Source organism: Rhea americana, unplaced genomic scaffold, assembly GCF_003343005.1.
Source record: "Rhea americana isolate MKP2758 unplaced genomic scaffold, rheAme1 scaffold_46, whole genome shotgun sequence".
Classification (NCBI taxonomy): Eukaryota; Metazoa; Chordata; class Aves; order Rheiformes; family Rheidae; genus Rhea; species Rhea americana.
In genome coordinates, this window is record NW_028186601.1 from 724,269 (window position 1) to 744,225 (window position 19,957).

General features: G+C 38.8%; 1 protein-coding gene and 1 non-coding gene across 3 annotated transcripts in view; both read right to left on the minus strand.

Annotated features, from left to right (window-relative positions):
* UBE2V2 (ubiquitin conjugating enzyme E2 V2) overlaps nucleotides 1-10,922 on the minus strand; it is a 31,905-nt gene extending 20,983 nt beyond the window's left edge. Inside the window, exons 1-2 of one of the 2 annotated variants that reach the window (XM_085316252.1) lie at nucleotides 10,838-10,910; nucleotides 3,073-3,160 (exon numbers count right to left, since the gene is read on the minus strand). In XM_085316252.1, coding sequence (XP_085172378.1) covers nucleotides 3,073-3,160 — 88 coding nt within the window. In that variant the 5' untranslated portion in view covers nucleotides 10,838-10,910. Of the gene's footprint in view, nucleotides 1-3,072; nucleotides 3,161-10,837 lie in introns of both variants that reach the window. The other variant, XM_085316253.1, reaches the window with a different exon arrangement.
* Nucleotides 10,923-15,284: 4,362 nt separating this feature from the next.
* TRNAA-AGC (transfer RNA alanine (anticodon AGC)) lies at nucleotides 15,285-15,357 on the minus strand. The gene has a single exon. It is a non-coding gene; the product is annotated as a tRNA-Ala (tRNA).
* Between the last annotated feature and the right edge of the window lie 4,600 nt (nucleotides 15,358-19,957).

Sequence of the window (19,957 nt, forward strand, 5' to 3'; positions counted from 1 at the left end):
GCTCATACCATGTACCTTTTACCCAGTGAAAGATTCTGTGAATACACAGAACAAAAATGATTAATCTACTACCAGGAACTTAGTATCAAAGTGTATTACCAGGCTTACTGTAATTACACCATAATTATTATCTATCTGAGTTGGATCACAGTAACCTGGTTCCACAAGCCAACAGTATTTTTAATAACTTGCATATTAACAAAGTTGGGCATGAGAGTTCAGTCTACAGAAGAACTCCATTGCTACCACTAGTAATAGAATGCAACAATTATGTAGTGTGTTTTTTTAAAAATCAAAAATGCTAAAAACAAACATAGTAAAGGTGTTTCTAATAAGCAAGAATGATGTTGCTTTCTTGTACAAGGCAAATAAGAGATCTTGGCAAAAAGCAATACATTTTTCCAGTAGCTTAGAAAGCATCCAGCTGCTGCTGTAGAGCTCAGTTTATAAATCAACACTACCGCAGACTATGCAACACGCAATGGGTCTGCACTGAGAAAACCATAACTTTACTTAACGAGTTCGATATATATTGAAGTTTTTGTTCAAAGAGACTTCCGCTTTCTTACAACTATAGACACATCCCATTTCATTTAACTGCCTTACAAATAAATTTCATAATTTCATATACTTCACAATTCTGTATAGCAATACTACTTACCCATAAAGTTACATTTACTATGCATTGTTCTCATCTACTTTCTCCAGTCAGTATATTCTAAAGTAATGAAATTCAGACATCAGAATACTCTGCATTAACAGCTTTTATTTTAAATTAAGAAAGCACTATATTGTCCTAAATGAAGGCAGTGAACAGCAGTATTTGAACCACATAATTGCTCAGGATGGTAAATTAGGTACTAAATGACTGCAGCATCTAATGGTTAAAACATCACAATAACTTAAGTAAATATTTTCCACAAGAATTTTCCAATCATCGCTGATTTAGTCATATAAAAAAATACAATCATTCCTATCAATGACAATGAAATAAAAAAGGACTTATTAAAGTACAAAATACAGACGACATAAAAAGACAACACAGAGACCCAGCAAACACTCACTGCTTCTGAAATAACGGGCAAAGAAGACAAACCCAGCTAAGCTTAACTGTGGAAATCTTCAATAAACACATAGATTTAAAGAAAAATAGATCTGACATAATCAGGTAAAAATCCACTTCCACATAAGATAAAACTTTTCAAGCCTCCGCCCCCCCCAAAAAAAAAGGAAACCTCTTTAAATTTGGGCATTAATAAGAAAACTGATTATCAGCTTATAAATTTGCACAATTCAAGTAAGCAGATGCCTCTTAATTGACAAGTAGAGAGCAACTAATCTTGTATTCAATCTGTTTAATGTTTTTTATGATTCAGAGTCCATTTTACTACAATCCTAAACAGTCAGAAATACGGTATTAATGCCATTGTACAAGCATTAATTACAGAAATCACCTGCACTCAAAGGAACTGATGAGATGAGTACCAAATGAGCTACTTGCCTTCACAGGAATAAAATGAAATATATACAGACATACACACACGTATATATAAAACATAATTATAATATAAAACATAGCGACATATACTTGACTGTAGGAACTCTTGGTAATCTGGTTAACTATTTTCTGCTTTTTATAATATTTAAAATTTAAAATTATAATATTTAAAATTTAAAATACTATTTTGAAAACTTAAGTCGGAAGACTCAAGGAGTAGGTGTAATTCTAGGAACTGCACTGAAGTTACCTGGCTTTTGAAAAATAGGTCAAAGTATGGCATTCCATCATTTTTGAGGAGTTTGTTTTGTTTTCTTTCCTTTTAAAGACACTTCACCTGCTGAAACACGGGAATGTTTCTCAGCAGAAGCCAGTAAATAGTCACAGCAACGTTAAAATTATAGACCTTAATCTTAAAACCTATCTAAAGTGATATTTCTTTTCAGAACAACATTAGTGGCAATATTTATGTACTTCACACAAAAGAAAATTTTATCTTTGTTGGTATCTTAGCAGACAGTTCAGAGCTAAAGCTGGGTCACATGGAGAAACTTCCACAGAAGTCTCTTTCATATTTGGGTCTAGCTACAGCCATAAACATTCTATATGTAGTTACATTAAAAATACAGCTAATTAGAAACCAAATTTTTTTCCATGTTCACACAGTTGAAGTCTCAGATTTTTATGGCATCACAGAACGCATCTTTTGGATGAATGGTAGAAGGCCTGGATGGGTGCCTGTGCCTTTTGCTTATTTTTTCTCCTTAAACACGAGTGTTTGTATTCTACCCTAAAGAAATAATTTCATTAAAGACAAAAGGTAGATGTACAGAAGTAGATTTTCTCCCTTAATTTCATTTTCATTATGCATGTTCATAATATGATGTCAGTTAACTGCTAGCAATAATAATTTTAAAAAGATAAATTCTAAATAGAATAATAGTACAATGTATTTGGTTTGGGGATGGAAAGGAAATTAGTAGTTGGGACTTTCATAAACAAACACCTGATTTACAAACATAATTTAGAGCAACTTCAACTACAAATCTTGATAGTGGAGTAATGGACCACAGTCTATTAGAACCACAGAAGTGATATCCACTTATTCAACGTGCTTCAATTTGTGTTGCTTTCACAGCAAGAATGAAGCCTTGAACTTGACTTCTCCAGCACAATGAACACTTCAAACGTGAAACTTCATAATGTTTGTGCAATTTTAGGTTTTATTAATTATGTTCGGAAGTGCGAGAAATTACTAGCAAAATAAATAGGTCCATTATCAAGATATCCTCACTGAGGAAGTGTCTCCATCTTTCCTCTTATCCTGCCTCTTAGGTTACTAGACAGCAGTGAAATAACTGCTCCTATTAGCTTTTGTGTTCTACCAACTCTGCTCAGGGAAGGTTTTCATCAGATTACTTACTCAAGGCAGCCTTCTAGACAGAACTCCTCCTATGATAGCCAACAGCCTCCAGGAAGATACTACACCTATTCAGTTTTTACTCTAAACATACCAATGCACACTTCTCTCTCCCATTTTTCCCTACTCCCCACAGACACTCTTTTCCCCTTACCTTTCTCAGAAGAGTGGCTGACACAGAGGGAAATAAGGCTGCCATTAGTTACTTGCTTCATGAGAGCTGCTCCAGCCTTGACCAACATCTGGGGAGAGACCATTTCTCACAAATCCTGGGAAGGTTATCGATTCTTCACTATATCTCCTTAACAAAGCTTCACTACCTCACTGAAAACCTTCGTTCTCCATCTACTGCAGTTCAACTTCAAAATATCCTCTTACCTCCCATTTTTTTAATGTAGAAACAATACCTTAAACATCCCAAAGTTGTACAAGGTACAACAGTGAAGTGCAACAGCCATCACATGCATGTCACATAAGCACATGCATGTAAGCATAAGCACATAGAACAGCTAAGATCAGACAGATGCACACAGAGAATATAGTCCACCTCTGAGAGACGTTCCAGCTGGACTCAACCTTACTAGCTATTCATATGGGTGTAACAACACTCACAGTTTATTTTAGTCTATCTTTACATTTTCACACAAACATGACCACCTTCAGTAGAGTCACTGGTAAAGAATGACTGATTATGCTCATACAAATACACCTTTGAAGAGGTTTGCTTCATTACTGTTACATACGTTATTAGACTACAAATCAGAGCATAAGCAAGCTTTAGGGAAAAAAAGGAAAACCTTGAAGAGTTCTCCCACAAATAGCTTCATTCAGAATAACTGAAGTTATCACACTAATACAAATCTGTAAGTTTGAAAAAAAATAGACTGCAGTCACAATAAAAAACAATGTATATAATTTACTTAAAACTTATTTATTTTATAAATTTGCACCAATATTAGTGGTATAAATATATCAGTTGAAGTATATTCAAGTGCAAGTTTTCTAGTATAAACAAGACCACTGTTAACAGGTCAGACACTGCATGTCCAGCTGTGGCTAACTATAAGAAAAAAACATACAGGAAGCAAACAGTTAAGTCACTAACCATCTCATCACTGACACCCAAGCTTGTTTTGGTGAAGAGTGCAGATGAACAGGCTGACTGTGGATTAAAAAGCTAACTCTCTATATGCAACAACGGAATGAAACACAGATGAGATACTAAACGGTGCAATTGATTTCCTTAACTTTTACTACATGAAGTGGAGGATTAGGAAAAATGACACACTTTGATGGCTTATCAAGTTGAGAATTTTATTACTATTCAGACTTCTTTTACAAAACAATGTAGTGCAGAAAACTTGGAAAGCAAAGTTAGTTTAACACAGATACAAGTGACTTCAAAAAATAATATAAATATTAATTATGATTTAATCATTCTACGGAATCAAGATTAATTGCTCAGTATTCGCTCAATTCTTGCAAGTTTCATTTTAAATATGAGATTGTGCTAGCAGAGAGGATAAAGGATTTCAAACACATACTTTCTAAGCTGACTGCCTTTTTAATGTAAAAATTTTTGTTTCATGTAAAAGGACAGGAGAATTGGAAAACTAGAGGAACACAGCAGAGGCCAAAATTTCTTATCATGAAATGACTTTCACAGGGTCTGCTTTAATAGGAAGCAATAAAATCTGTGACCCAGATAACACGGATTTAGTTTAGCAAAGCTGTAAAGCTGTCTAAACAGGTTACAAATCATTGATTAGCAAACAGTTAGACTCGCATAAAGGTCCTTTCTAACATGACTCAGCATCCACTAACAGTCCAAAGCATAAAAATCTTTTCTCTATAAAAAACGAATACTGTGATCTGTCATTATTGCTGTGATTTCACATAACTTTCAGTTACAAACCTGAGTATATTCTTTAAGGATGTAATCAACAAATATGTATCATTCATCAATATATTTACAGTAATGAGACTTGTCACTAGATTGCTTTCCTATGCTATTTGTGTGATAATCATATTTAAACCTTTGAGACAATGCATATAGATAACTACAGACTGAAATTATTTAAAATTTACATGATCACAGATTCTACTTCAGTGAGAAGAAAAAAAAAAGATTTTCTTCCTTGAAAAAGTTCTAATCAATGTGGATAGAATTAAGATAATTATTAACGCTGTATTGGTATTTTGAGTAAAGGTCACTGCTTTTACATGTACTTTTATTCAAGCAAATTTCAAATGCACTTAGCTTAATGTTTATGAATAGCTACAGATGCAATAAAAGATGTTTTCTTTTTCTTGGTACAGTTAAATATGCCCAATGGAATAATTTTTTTAAAAAAGGGACAATGAGTCTAATTTATCTAGATATTAAATTTCATTTTATTGACATCATTAATATCGTTTTCTAATCTAGTTGAAGCTTCTGATGACACAAAGGATTAACTCAAAGTTCTAAAGTTTTATGTTGCTGTTGAAGGTTCCATTTGGGGCAAAATGCTAGCCAGAATTAATTTAGTCAGTTTATATTACTTGAGAAATATCACACATTTAAAAATATAATACAAGCATGTGTTATTACAAACGTAAAGCTGTCACACTGATTTTGAGGTTTTTGTATTAACGTACTGATTCTGTTCAACATATTGCTCGAATTACTGTCCAAATGACAAAAATAAAGAAAAACATTCTTTTGGGCAGAAGGCAGGGCAGCATACTGCAATCCTTCCGAATATAGCTTGGATCACCACTATTTTGAATGCTTTCTCACTAGCATCTTCTTGTCTCTTCAAAAGCCACTTTGAGGCTCCCACAGGCTAATTGAGATAGCAAGGAAACAAAATCTAAGTACATTTGGTGACACTAGTAATTGACCTTGAACTAGTACTTTAGATAAATTTAGTTACTAAAGGACTTAAATACTTTTAGTCAGGATGAAGTATAAGCCATACTCTAGGAAAAAACATGTTAAGAATGGGGAGTAAGAGGAGAAAGGGTCTGTCAACAAAACAAGCCTGAACAATTTCATAAGAAGTACTTCCTCTACCTTAGGAAAAAGTCTTTCGTAAGGCAAAACACCACAAGCAATAAAAGTATGCAGGTAATTCAACTCCCACTGACTACTCATGAGATTTAGGAACCTAATTCTCACATAAAAGAAGCCTTCTCATTTGTGCTTAGATTTATACTATGGATCATTTCTCTTCAAACACTGAAAGACTAATCTTATTGAAATTTTCTATTTTGTGTCTCCATCCAGGCTAGAATTTTCTCAGATTGCATAATATAATTTATATATGCATTTTAATATTATACCTAGTATCTGGTAACAAAAAAAAAAAAAAAAAAAAAAAAAAAAAAAAGTGGCCTATCTTGTAATCTTCTACTTATTTACCTGAGAAGCAATGTGTTTAGCCTGTGAGCATACTCTTGTCTACCCATCATGGCACAAAAATGTAAGTTGGGGCATGTATTTAAGACAGAACTGTAAAAACTTAACAACATGAGACAGCTGAATGGTAAGGGAAAAGCTCTGAGAAGAAATACAGTACTTTGCCTATATATGCTACAAAATGGGAAAGCACTGAAGGTCTATATATAACTTAACAGTCATTTGTGAGCAAAATTGTTTTCAACCCAATTTATGGTTTGTCAAGACATTTTACACTGGCAGAACAATACCAGTTGCAATTCCTCGTGCATAGGACAGGATGTAAAAATGCCCCACACAAAGACTGCTGTCTCTCAGAATACAGTATTTTACTACTTTTGTTTTCTCTGACTACTTGCAGCTTTAAGAAATCTCTTCTTACAGAGCTAAAAATATAAATATACAGAACAAGGTTTATGAGGACTGTAAAATTTTCAACATCTTTTTTACTGACTTCTTAGACAGATTTGGGACAAGTGATTAAAAATATCATAGAGGCATAACACAAAAATACAAAGGAGGTATAATCCATCCTGAAAAGGTAAAATATACCTTATTAGATATACAACAGAGGACCATTCAATCCACAAGAAAAGTAACACTCCAATCGATAAGATGAAAGGAGAAACCTATTCATGATGAGTATGAGGATACCTAGATACAAAGCTAATTGTTTTCAATAAGGAAAAGATATTCTTTAAAGTACTATTCCTACATCTGTTTATGAAAAAACTCCAAAGAAGAGTCTCCAAACAGGGTATGGTGATCCATCAATCTCTATGCCCACCATAGAGAAAGACATCAGGAATCGAGATGACATATAAGGGATTTAATGGAAAGTATTATGAAGTCCTACCTCACATTATGGAATCATCTTCAGTGGAAGTTTTTAAGAAAAGGCAAATGAACAACAACAACAACTTGCCGGAAGAGACACACTCAGGCCTTGCCTAACAGCTCAGAGAATTAGACTAAATGCCCTCACGATCATTTCCAGGCCTTCATTTTTAATATTAGCCTCTTCACAGCTAATGTTTTGTCATGCACAATTCTTAGAACAGCTTTCACCACCACTAAATATTTAAAAATAAAAGCAAAAATCAAACTGAAGAAAACAAGACGTCGACAATGAGCATTATGCCACTTCTGTTCAAAGAACTGGTCATACTGAAATTCAATGAGAAAGTTGTTTATGCATGGGCAAGGCAGTTTGGATTTAATGGAAATCGTATTTGTTTGGGATCTAGCAGTGCTCCTTCAAAGACATTTATGCACACTTTCACAGAAGGTTGCTTGTGATTACATACTCTAAGTAAATCAGGAGTAAATGTAAATTAGCCCTCTTCTCTCTCCCCCAAGCTACTTCAATCCTCAGTGGAAGGAGAGGACAACCTTTAACAGCCCAGAGTAAGAACATGTTACTACACACTGCAATCTTAATTCTCATGTTTTCATACATGAGTTGTAATAACAACTTAGTGACACAATCACTGCATTAAGAATACATTCATATTCTTAAATACATACCTTATATACATAAGGTACTTTTAAGTAAATTCAAAATTCTGGAAATGCAAAAAAAACTCCTTTTAATGCTGTTATTAATTATTTTCTCTTTCTCAATTTGCATAAGAGGTTTTAAATAGTATACTTTGGTAATTTTTTTAACCTGAAAACATATTAAATGATATCTTTTCTCTATAAAATAAGATCAATAAAATGCATCTCCAGTTAACCAATCTGAAATCAACAGATTACATTTCAACAACAGCCACTCTCTTCTTAGAGAAATTAATTTGCTTTTTTTCCCAACAGCATCCACACAAATAACATAGGTTTGGATGAACTGAACTGCAACTTAAAAATGAATTTCTAGGTACTGTAATATCTACATTTGAAATTAACCAATAGAGGTGATTTTAGAAAACTGTATGATACTTATTCTGCAACAATATAATGCTGACATACACAGTTCCTTTAGAACATATGAAAGGACAGTTATTGTCAAATATATTACTTTTTCTGAAATGCATGTATTTTTAATGTGCTGGTTCAAAAACAATTTATCTTCAGAAAGAAATATCTGAACTAAAACTAAGACAACTGACTTTAGTAAAAGTTTTGCTGTTGAGTTCCTTGGGGCTAGAATTCCACTCCTGGACTTCATGCAATAAAAATAATCCTTATTTATTTCAGAAAAATGAGTAAGTTGAACGGTATAGGAAGAGCAGACGAAATTTACTGAGCTAGCTAGAGTTCAGTCTTTTTATTTCTATAGCAAGTCATTCCCTCCCCTCCTCCACAAACAAGCATAACACACTTTCCTGGCAAGAAGAGTACTTCTGGATGAGTTCTTAGAAAAATCTAAAGTTCTACCTACTATGGGGAAAAAACAGGACACCCCACCATTCCCTAGACCCAAAGCACAATAAGGAGACAACAGTATTTTCCCCATGGAAATAAGTAGTTCGCTTTGGATGCCCTGACTAATTTTTCCAAGCATTGTGGTGGTGATGATTCTGTCTAGTTGTTTCATGATGAATTAAATTAAATTTACTAAAATCATTTAAATTTACTAAAAGCATTTAATTTCTGTAACAATGCATGCATGTAGTATTAGCATCTTAGGCTATCTGGGGTAGATTTACATATAAATAATTCTGTACACCTTCCCCATTTTTTAAACTTTAGACATGGCAATATTTCTAAGATGAAAACTACTGCAGTAAATATGTGTATATAGAGGCTTCCAGATATCACATGTAAGACTGCAAAGAATGCGTCTAACAGAAAAGAAACTATGCGTTCAGTCAAAATAGAGCTGAATAGTCTGCAGGAAGACAATAGCTTTTTTGATTATGAATTTTTAGTAACTAGTAATCTAAAATAGCCAGACTGAATACAGCGAGTTGCCAAACGCCAATACTCAATACACATGATGTTGAATAACTTCTTATGTATTACAGAAAACCTCAGGCCAGAGCCCAGGCATAAGCAGAAGCCTTTGGAAGTTGCCGTATAATAAAGCTAATAATAAAACTTCTTTTTAAACTCAGAAACAAAGAAGTATTTCAATAAATGTTGAAACCCACAGGCAAGAAAATACTCAGTTTCTCTAACAGATCCATTCTAACTCAGCTTAGCATGGGCAATAATGCACCTTTTTTGGATTTCTCTTCCTCACCACTCCCAGAGCTCCTCTATGCCCTGCTTTGCTGTAAACTCTCCTGATTCCACTCTGTAAATCCCACTTCCCCAAAGTCACATCACCAAGTGGAGCAGACTCTGCCTACACAAAATAATCTGCACAAGATCTCCTTCTCACAGAATCCACAGTGAGGCACCAAGATCACTTTCAATACACAGAAATTTCTTCTTTTTTATCTTTATAGTCTCTAGCCTTCAATGATCCAATGGACTAGGAACAGAAATAAATTAATTTAACCAACATCCACTCTAGGCTCAATACTGAGATCACTGCATTCCTCTGTCCTGAGCTCTGTCAATCCCACTTACCTCTTAAGAAATCTCAGGGGACAGGAAAGGGGGACAGAATAGGTCCTAAAGCCTTCACCTTTTGCACTAGGGTAAGGATTTTTTATTTTTCAAATCTCTTTTAAAATGAAACTGAGACAGTAGGTCTGTACTTCTTAAATTCTGCAATAAGTACTTAAGAGTTGTACTTTTGTCTCTTCCTTTACCAACACCTTCCAAAATAGTCTGCCATGCAATTGCACAACACATGTTGAGGTTACTGATACAGGATTCTCTCCTGCTCCCAAGTTACAACTTGCAGCTTTTTTCTCGTTACGTGTAAGATAGGCCCTTTGACTCTAGTGTTCACCCAGTGAAAGAGAGCAATACGCTGCACTCCTCCTCCGTTGTTTCCTGAAATGCTGCAGTCAGCACCAAAATTTAGTAGCTTCCCCCCCAAACAAAATATAGGCCTGATACCTTTCCCCCTGCATCAAGGGTCAGGGGAGAGGTAGGACAGTTCTTACTTTAGGCACTACTGCATCTCAACTTTTATACTCACAACACAGGACACTAGCACTTTTTCCTCTAGCATTTTCACTAGGGTAGTGGCATGCCCTCCACTCCCCATGCACACATAAATTTATCCATTCCTGCCTCTCAACTGATCAAGTCTTCTCTTCTCCACTCTACTGCATTAATTACAGAAACCTGATCCCTTTCTTGCACCATTCATTCCTTCGATCAGATTCTCGTAGGGTGCCGCTGCCCTACAGATGTAGCGTGATCGTGACTGAAGCACAGCCTGGCCCGGAGCCCCTACAGATTCCCTTCTCCCTCGAAAGATACCTCCTCCCTGCTCCAGCCCCCTGCCATCAGAGAGCCCCCTCCCCTTCCCGTGAAAGGAGATCTCCCCAGTCCCTGCGAGGGCGTTCCCAAAGCACAGACCCACCGCCCTGCTTTCTCGCACCAACCCCAGGCCCACCGAGCCCCCCTCACAGACCTGTGGATCCAGCCATCTTGTCCAAACCCCCCCCCACCGGTCCGGGCCTGCACGCGATGCGCGTCACTTCCGCCTGACGCACCGCATCACTTCCCGTACGGCAACGCCGACAGGCAGGGCGTAAGCAGCGGGGGCGGAGCTGAGGGGAGGGGAAGCCGCGCCCGGGAGCTCTGGGGCTAAGGACGCTCCCGCCCAGGGCGCCAGAACTGGACTACAGCGTGTGAGTATTTACAAGGAGATACCGAGACACGCATGCGACTGGGTCTCCCTCGACCCCGCAGGCCATGCGGTTGCTTTGGTCCCTCTGGCAGCTGGCTCCTCCTGCAGTCTCACCCGTGGAGACAAACACTCGCACTTGGCTTCCAAGCCGCTTACCTGCTCACTCGCCGGCCAGTTCGGCTTGATACTTGCTAGCGATCACACACGTACCCTTGCTCCCTTCAGGTGCTGGCACCACAGGCCCGCATGACCCGTAGTCTCACTCGCACTTGATTGCACTTGCTTTGTCTGTCCAGCTGTCCAGCTGCTGGCAGCACAGGCACAAGGGCCCTCTAATCCATGGTCCCACTCCAGTTCCTGGTACTCGGGCCCTCACTCACTCCAATTGCTAGCACACAGGTCCCTATGGCCTGACTCCAGTTGCTTGCACTTCGACCTCCATCCACACACATGTAGACAGAATACAGAGCCTCTCACCCAGGAAAATAGTTAGAAATGGAACTTAGTAAGAAGATAGGACAGTGTGCTGATCAGCTAAAGGGGCATGGCCAGATAAGCATACTGACCAGTGGCATTCACATCCAACTGGCTCTATTTCCTTATTCCTCTATTTTCCCATATTTGTTCATACTCAAACCATCTTGATTCCTCCCTTTCCCTGCCTTTTCTTCCTCCCCTGAACATCCTCTAAGTCTGCCGCAGTCCCAAAATGCTCTTCCCCTCTGCATCCCACATGGATTGAAGTAATTCCCCTCAGTCGGTAAGGCAGCTGGGAGAGCTGCTCCTATCTTGGGTTTTACACCTGGACCGCAGTGCTGACGCTTCGTGGGCCAGCCCTGGCAAGAGCCAGGTGGAGGGCCTGTTTCTTTGACAGGATTATTCCCCCACCTGTTCCCTCTGTGTTCCTTCCTGTGCATGGAGATAAGCCATTTAGGGGCTGACTTATCTCCCGCAATGGTCCTGGAACTAGCCATGAAAGGGTATTATTTGGGTTCCCCCATATGCTAGTGTTCCTCTGTGCTCCTTCGTGCATGTGAAGAGGAGCTCTTTAACACACTACCTAACCATTTTTAGTTCTTCCGCTGATTCTACTTCTTTTTATAATGGGCAGTTACAAGTTTTGACCAGACATCTGTAACAGGAATGAGTGGAAGCTTCAGTATTTACACTAATGGAACTAGAAGTAAGCCTTTCAAGGACAGTGAATGAAAATACTACTTAAGCTGCACTTTAATGACTTATGGAGCTCCCTATTATCACAATTTGATTATAAGAATTCTATTCTGTAGCCTGTTTCAATATTTCTTTTGGTGGCAACACTAAGGACACTGAAAAAATACCTTAATATTTACAAACTTTTCTCTACCAACTATTCTATTACCACTGTGGAAAATATTGTGGTCTGGGACAGAATAAAAAGCAACCAGAGTTGCTTTTTCCATTTCCTACTCTTTGTGATAAAGAAGGGCAAAAGGGATACTGAAGATCACTACACAAATCTTCTTGGTTTAAGCAAGCTTACTTACTGCAGTAATTTGAATGTAGCTAAGAGGAAATTATAGCAAGCTACATTTCACTAGCCTATTTCTATTTGCAGTAAAACTAGAACTCCAAGACCAAAGGGAGCACTATGACCATCCAACTTCTGTGTACTCAGACCACTTGTTTTTTTCAGAAAGACTCATTCTTCTTTTTTATGTCATCTTATGATAGCTAGTAATAATACAGCTGTATTTGTACCATTGAAGACATGATACAAATACAGCTATAGTTTACCAGACCAAAGATAACTTGTATTCAGCAAGTCTCTGAAAGCAGACAGAAGATTTCACATTTCATTTACATCTAGGTGTAAGACTCATCTTAGGATTATTAGCAGCAAATTATTCCAATACTGATTTCAACCATGGGAAGTAAAGGTAAAACAGTAGCCAAAAGGGACAAAAAGCATAACATTGCTGGCAAAGGTGAGGTACCTTGTACTAAGTGACTGTAACAGCTTTGTTTCACTCTTCTAATGTTCAGCTAAGCTTACTGGGATAAAATGGAGTTCCTTGAAATATTGATGGTGAGATAAAACATACTTGATTAATGAGAAGTTGAACAAATTCAAAGGCATAAAATGCTCCTTTCCAGGCTATCGAGTGCTTACATATGGTAACAACTCATCTCTCCTTGTCTTCAGTAAAAAGAATTCTTCCTTGAAATAAAAGTTCTGCTTACATTTTGATCGAAATATTTAAAGTTATGGTATTCATTACTACAAAAACATTTCAGAAACTCTACTGTTAAACATCATATAGCANAAAAAAAAAAAAAAAAAAAAAAAAAAAAAAAAAAAAAAAAAAAAAAAAAAAAAAAAAAAAAAAAAAAAAAAAAAAAAAAAAAAAAAAAAAAAAACTATAGCGTGCTCAGCCCAGTGTGCCACAATCATGTTGCTAAATAAATTTATTTAAAGAAGTGTTTCAAAGAGTTAAGATTTTTGAGCATATGCTCTGCACACAACCCTCTTGCTGCAAAACAGTGTCCAGAGTTGCCAGGATAGTGGTCCCCAAACCCCCCTCGCTCCCCTGGTGATTTTCTAACTAATATTTGTAACAAAGTCTCGAGTGTTAGAGAGAAGATAGATAAGGAATAATTATTCCCCATTTCTCAGACTACAACAAACGCAGACATATGGTAGTATTACCTTAAAACAGGTTTACTATAAACAAAAGTTATTTTCCAGAAAATCATCTAACTCATTTAAGCAAGATGTTATACAAGACAAAGTCTATGTGAATGGCAATAATAATAAAAGTCAAACAAAGGTGCATTCTCTGGCATTTTTTTGTATACTGTACTTCTATGCAACTTCTAATTCAGAAAGCACTGGAGAGACATACCAGACTGAATCTGTTTACTTTGTTTCTACACATTTTGCCTAAGCAGTTTGTACTGCCTATCGTAAGCAACAGAATTTTATGAAAGACCCTTTAATCTGACCCAAGCAGTCTTCCTTTGACACGCTCAGCTCTGGGAACTACTTACACTATCATCAGGTAATTTCCCCCACAGGTAGTGATTTGGGGGGCTAGGACCCTATCTCTACCAACACAGTAAATTCTTCACATGATAGCCTAACTGAAGACACAAAACTTCACATGGGATGAGAAAAAAACTCTTACAGCTATTATTCATTAATGTTTATTTATTAGTACTTAGAAGCTCTAACAAATACCAAACCTTCAGTATAGGAAGCTGTGCATAAATATAATGGACAGCCGTTAGTCTAGAGCGCTTACAGTTGGAAGCCATAGTCCTAAAAGTGATTGCAGACTGAACCTGTACAGAGCTCCACTGAAGTCACTCATTTAATCAATGCACAATTTGCATCTGCTTAGCAGAGAAAAGCAACATTACTAATCCTCTTCAGAAGAATAGGATGTGTTGGCTATTAAGCAGTCACACAAAAAACTACTGCAGAGTCTTACCCCAAGCAAATGGATATTTAAGTAATTACATGAACGCACATGGGACTCCTGAAGGTGGTAACATTCTCTCCAGTAGGTTTCATTCTACCTACAACTATCTAGCAGTCTTCAAGTTTCAATACCTCTTCTCTCTCCAGTACTTGGAGACAACAAAGGAAATAAGCAAATTCAGTTTCCATCCCATCACTCCAGAGGCAAATCCTATCTTTTCACTTCATACAAGGATGTCAAAACTAATTCTCTCCAGAAGTGCCACACATGCATCCATGCTGCAGAGTATCCTTCCCCCTCCTTAACTTAAAACCTAATTCACAATTTTTGTTTCTTGATTTTCATGTGTTTTAATATGTATAGTCCCAAGATTGCACAGAATCACTGTATGAATTTTTATTACACAATTTGTGAATGATTTCACTTTCAGTTTTTCCAGGCAAACAAGGGCACCACATTTACAGGCACTAAGTTTTGCTCTGTTTGCTCATGCTGCCAAGATAGAAGTACAAGCAGTTATATACCTGCATAAGATCAATAAGCTTTATTTTTTCTGCTAAGGATTAAATTTTCCTCCCTGTATGTAAAACAAAATATATATATAATTTTGAAAAGAAAAAATTAAATACTGAAGATAGTGTATTTTTTTATAATTCCTACATATTTTTATACGTATTTTGCTTGTGTATGAAATAGTAATTGTAGTAAGTATTTTTAAGTACTGCTTTTTAATTCACAATGAATAAACTGCTTAAAACATACAGTGGAGAATGCGGGCATCGATCCCGCTACCTCTCGCATGCTAAGCGAGCGCTCTACCATTTGAGCTAATTCCCCAGCTGAAAAAAAACTCACTGAAACAGATAGCTGCACACTCTAGACATACTGATAACCAAAATACAATTGCTATTTATTATAATTCATTGTTTCTTGCTGAGTCATTCCTTCCACTCACCAACAACTGACTGCAACTCACAGCTGGAAGTGTGTGATAAATCTTTCAAAATATATACTACCAGAATAATCTTATTTGTCATAAATTTCATAACACAAGTCTGCTATTTAGCTGTTTTCATACAGAAGCTCATCAAAAGATCAAGAGTCATTTAAAATGTCTTACTGAAAATAAAGTATTACACAACTGTTTCAAATTCAATATGGAAACCCATGTTTTTTCCAATTTTCAAGGCATACAGTTTTTCATGCTCATGAAAAACTGTCCAAAAATACTTAATAAGAGAAAAATATTATATGCTTGATTGAAGCTGAGTTTTACATTCCAAGCTTATGCCTATATATATGCACATGTATATATTTATGTCAAGAAGTAAGGAAAAATAAGGAATAGATTTCTTCTCCAGGAAATAATACAGATAATGGTATCTTTTTAGCTTCATAACCCTTTAGGTTCTAAGAGCTTAAAAGACAAATCCACATCTTTCACTACAGAGAAAAAAAACTAGCTTTGCTCCATTCTTGCCATCTTCCCTCTTTCTCCCAACTTCCTTTTGAAGGGACAGTGTCTGGCTGCTGCTCTTCTGTGGGGTAACACAGTCAAGCAGAATTAAAACACATCTGTACTTTCCTTGTTTATTACCTCCCCAAATGCACTTCCCTACAATAAATACATAGATTCTAGCAACCTTAAAACACTGACTTTATGAAAAATGAATACATACAAGCACGACAAATGTTTGCATGACTTGACACAGTACATAAACCTTGTACCATAGGCAGGTACACAATTATGTACAATAGTGGCTTGTCTTCTTAACGTATTATTAATTTACATCTTTATCAGAGCAAATATTTAACTCAGAACAGAGTCTACAGATTATTGAAATGAATTACCAGACATAATAGTAACCTTTTCTTAACGCTCTCATATTTTTCTCAAATACTATAGTCATCGTAATACAAAAGTATTACCATGTTTTGCTGTGATTTCATTCAGAACTCAAAAAATACAGCAGACAAAACAAAGTTTGTAGACAGAAGCAATATCTACTACTAGATCAACTGACATATTTTGAAAAAGTCCCACGCACACACACCCAGCCCCACACACGCTGGCTTCAACCACCAAGGGCAGGTGCCAGTTGCATGTGCACTGGACACTAGTGCCTACGTCCCCATGGCAGCAACCCTGCCAGCTTGGGCTGCCCCACTTGGGCCACAGTGCATCAGCTCAACCTGGCCAGCGCGGCTGCTGCTGACAGAAGCTGGGCAAGGCGAAACAGGCCTGCTTTCCTGCTGTTGGGCTTGGGCCAAGCAGCCTGGGGCCAGAGGTGGCTTGAGCCCAGGAGGTTCCTCTCTGTTCTCTACGTGCTCTGTGCTTAGTCACCACTACTGCAGTGATGCACTCTCAAGAGACCTGTCTCCACACCTTGTCTTCTGTTGCTCTGCGCCTGCATAACCTCTCCCAGTTGTTCCATGCCTTCAGCCACATTTCCTCAGATTACACCTCTTCCCTTCCACAAAATGCTGTCCTCGGTATTCTTGTATACTTCTGCAATTTGCACCCCCTAGTGCTCTGGTCCTTTCCTTTATTCCCTCTTTACCCCAGCCTCCTTCCTGCTGCTTCCTTCCCTAAACCCAACTACACATACTGAAGCATGGATGAAATGAGAAGTGGGATCAGGAAGTCTTGATGGGGATTGGAAAGCTCTCAAGGGAAACATGTTGAACTTGAGCTGGATCATGATGTGCTGGAGTTTTGAACAATCTGCATGTGAATGCAAGCTAAAGTTGCATGCAGTTTTTGTTTCTGCTGGGAGTGAATGTTTTTGTGGGTGTTCACTAAAGGCCACCTGATCAGCAAGAGGAAGAAAATGAGGCCTTCTGCAGACAGTTGGAAGTAGCCTCATGATGACAGGCCCTTGTTCTCATGGGGGACTTCAACCACCCTGATACCTGGTGGAAAGACAACACTGCTAGGCACAAACAGTCCAGGAGCACTGACAGTAACTTTTTGACACAGGTGGTGGAGGAGCCAACGAGGAAAGGTGTGCTGATGGACCTTGTACTAACAAGCAAAGAAGGACTGGTTGAAGATGTGAAGGTCAGGGGCAGTCTTGGCTACAGTGACCATGAGATGGTGGAGTTCACGAACCTGTGAGAAGGAAGCAAGCCAGTAAGTAGGATTGCAATCCTGGACTTCAGGAGAGCGGACTTTCGCCTCCTACTTGGAGGAATCCCATGGGTTATGCCCTATAAAGAAGCGGAGGGGCGGGGAGTCCAAGAGGGTTGGTTAATATTCAAACATCACCTCAAGCTCAAGAGTGGTGCATCCTTGTGAGTAAGAAGTCAAGCAAAGGGGGCGGGAGACCTGCAGGGATGAGCAAGGAGCTCCTGGCAAAACTCACACAGAAAAATAAAGTACACAGAATGTGGAAGAATGGACAGGCCACTTGGGAGGAATATAAGAATGCTGTTAGAGTATGCAAGGATGTGATGAGGAAGGCTAAGCCCCATTTGGAATTACATCTTGCAAGGGATGTCAAGGACAACAAGAAAGGCTTCTTCAAATACATTAGTAGCAAGAGGAAGACCAGGGAAAATGTGAGCCCTCTGCTGAATGCAGTGGGTGCCCTGGTGACAGAGAATACAGAGAAAGCAGAGTAACTGAATGCCTTCTTTGCTTCAGTCTTCACTGCTAAGACCAGCCCTCAGGAACCCCAGAGCTTGGAGACGAGAGAAAGTCTGGAGAAAGGAAGAGGTTCCCTTGGTCAAGAAGGATCAGGTTAGAGGTCTTTTGGGCAAACCTGACATCCATAAATCCACAGGCTCCAATGGGATGCACCCACGAATAATGAGAGAGCTGGTGGATGTTGTTGCCAGGCCACTTTCAATCATCTTTGAAAGGCCATGGAGAACTGGAGAGGTGCCTGAGGACTGGAAGAAACCCAGTGTCCCTCTAGTCTTCAAAAAGGGCAAGAAGGAGGACCAGGAAATTACAGGCCAGTCTGCCTCACCTCCTTCCCTGGAAAGGTGATGGAACAGCTCATCCTGTATGCCATCTCCAAGCATATGGAGGAAAAGAAAGTGGTTAGGAGTAGTCAGCATGGATTCACAAAGGGGAAATCATGCTGAGCCAATGTGACAGCCCTCTATGATGGAATGACAGGCTGGGTAGATGAGGTGAGAGCAGTGGATGTTCTCTTGACTTCAGCAAGGCTTTTGACACTGTCTCCCATCCTCCTAGGCAAGCTCAGGAAGTGGGGGTTAGATGAGTGGACTGTCAGATGGATTGAGAACTGGCTGAAAGGCAGAGCTCAGAGCGTTGTCATCAGTGGCGCCGAGTCCAGCTGGAGGCTTGTAGCTAGTGGAGTTCCCCAGGGCTCAGTACTGGGTCCAGTCTAGTTCAACTTCTTCACCAATGACCTGCACGAAGGGACAGAGTGCCTCCTCAGCAAGTTTGCTGACAATACCAAACTGGCAGGAGGGGCTGATAAACCCAAGGGCTGTGCTGCCATTCAGAGAGACCTGAACAGGCTGGGCAATTGGGCGGAGAAGAACCTCATGAAGTTCAAAAAGGGCAAGTGCAGTGTCCTGCACCTAGGGAGGAATAACCCCGTGCACCACTACAGGCTGGGGGCTGAGCTGCTGGAGAGCAGCTCTGCAGAGAAGGACCTGGGAGTGCTGGTGGATGACAAGTCGACCATGAGCCAGCAATGTGCCCTTGTGGCCAGGAAGGCCAATGGTATCCTGGGGTGCACTGGGAAGAGTGTTGCCAGCAGGTGGAGGCACATGATCCTTTCCCTCTACTCAGCCCTGGTGAGACCACATCTGGGGTACTGCATCCAGTGTACTGTGTTCTGGGCTTCCCACTACAAGAGAGACATGGAGGACTGCAGCACCTCTCTTATGACGAACGGCTGCAAGAGGTGGGCCTCTTCAGCCTGGAGAAGAAAAGACTGAGGGGGAATCTTATCAATGTGTGTAAATATCTGAAGGGAGAATGTCAAGGGGATGGGGCCAGACTCTTTTCAGTGGTGCTAAGCAACAGGACAAGAGGCAATGGGTACAAACTTAACCACAGGAAGTTCTGCGTGAATATGAGAAAAAAAAAATTTACTGTGAGGGTGACAGGGCACTAGAACAGGTTGCCCAGAGAGGTTATGGTGTCTCCTTTTCTGGAGTTATTCATAACTCACCAGGATGTGATCCTGTGCAATGTCCTCTAGGTGACTGTGCTTGAGCAGGTTGGATTAGATGATCTCAAGACGTCTCTTCCAACCTCAACCATTCTGTAGTTCTGTGAATGTAGTTGATTAATCCAGCATTTTCAGAACTCAACCAAATCCAGGGGCTGACTTTATCTCCTCACTCTGCACTTTCCCCATATTTATTGTTTCAACTATGGCAATCTCTCAGCCAGTATCTTTGAAACATAAACTTATCTGTATACACAAACTTTATGGATATAAAATGACAT